This window comes from Corvus brachyrhynchos, unplaced genomic scaffold, assembly GCF_000691975.1.
Source record: "Corvus brachyrhynchos isolate BGI_N302 unplaced genomic scaffold, ASM69197v1 scaffold27, whole genome shotgun sequence".
Taxonomy (NCBI): Eukaryota; Metazoa; Chordata; class Aves; order Passeriformes; family Corvidae; genus Corvus; species Corvus brachyrhynchos.
The window spans coordinates 3,101,802-3,102,018 of NW_008239139.1; the positions used below are offsets into that span (position 1 = coordinate 3,101,802).

The 217-nt window shown below is 47.0% G+C and overlaps 1 protein-coding gene across 1 annotated transcript in view; it reads right to left on the bottom strand.

The window, feature by feature from the left end:
• The window catches only part of DGKI (diacylglycerol kinase iota), a 173,746-nt gene that overhangs the window by 57,634 nt on the left and 115,895 nt on the right, over window positions 1–217 (bottom strand). The window contains 1 exon segment of the mRNA XM_008638114.2: window positions 185–217. This exon segment is cut by the window's right edge and continues 22 nt beyond it. Within this exon segment, the coding sequence (XP_008636336.2) occupies window positions 185–217 (33 nt within the window).

The following is a 217-nucleotide window of genomic DNA, read 5'->3' on the forward strand; positions in this document are numbered from 1 at the left end:
TGTGTGTTCCAGGAAGCTTAATAGAGTAGATGTTACACTACTGTCTGCCTGTCATTACCACGGCTGGATTTGTTCCTACTTAATACCTGCCCTCCCATATCTCCTAATCCTTCAGAAAAGGGGACCGGAAAGAGATGCCCATCTCTAATACAACTGCTGAAAATCAGATGCCAGCAGCACTCACCCAGATGCCTGCTCCACTACCAGATCAGGCATT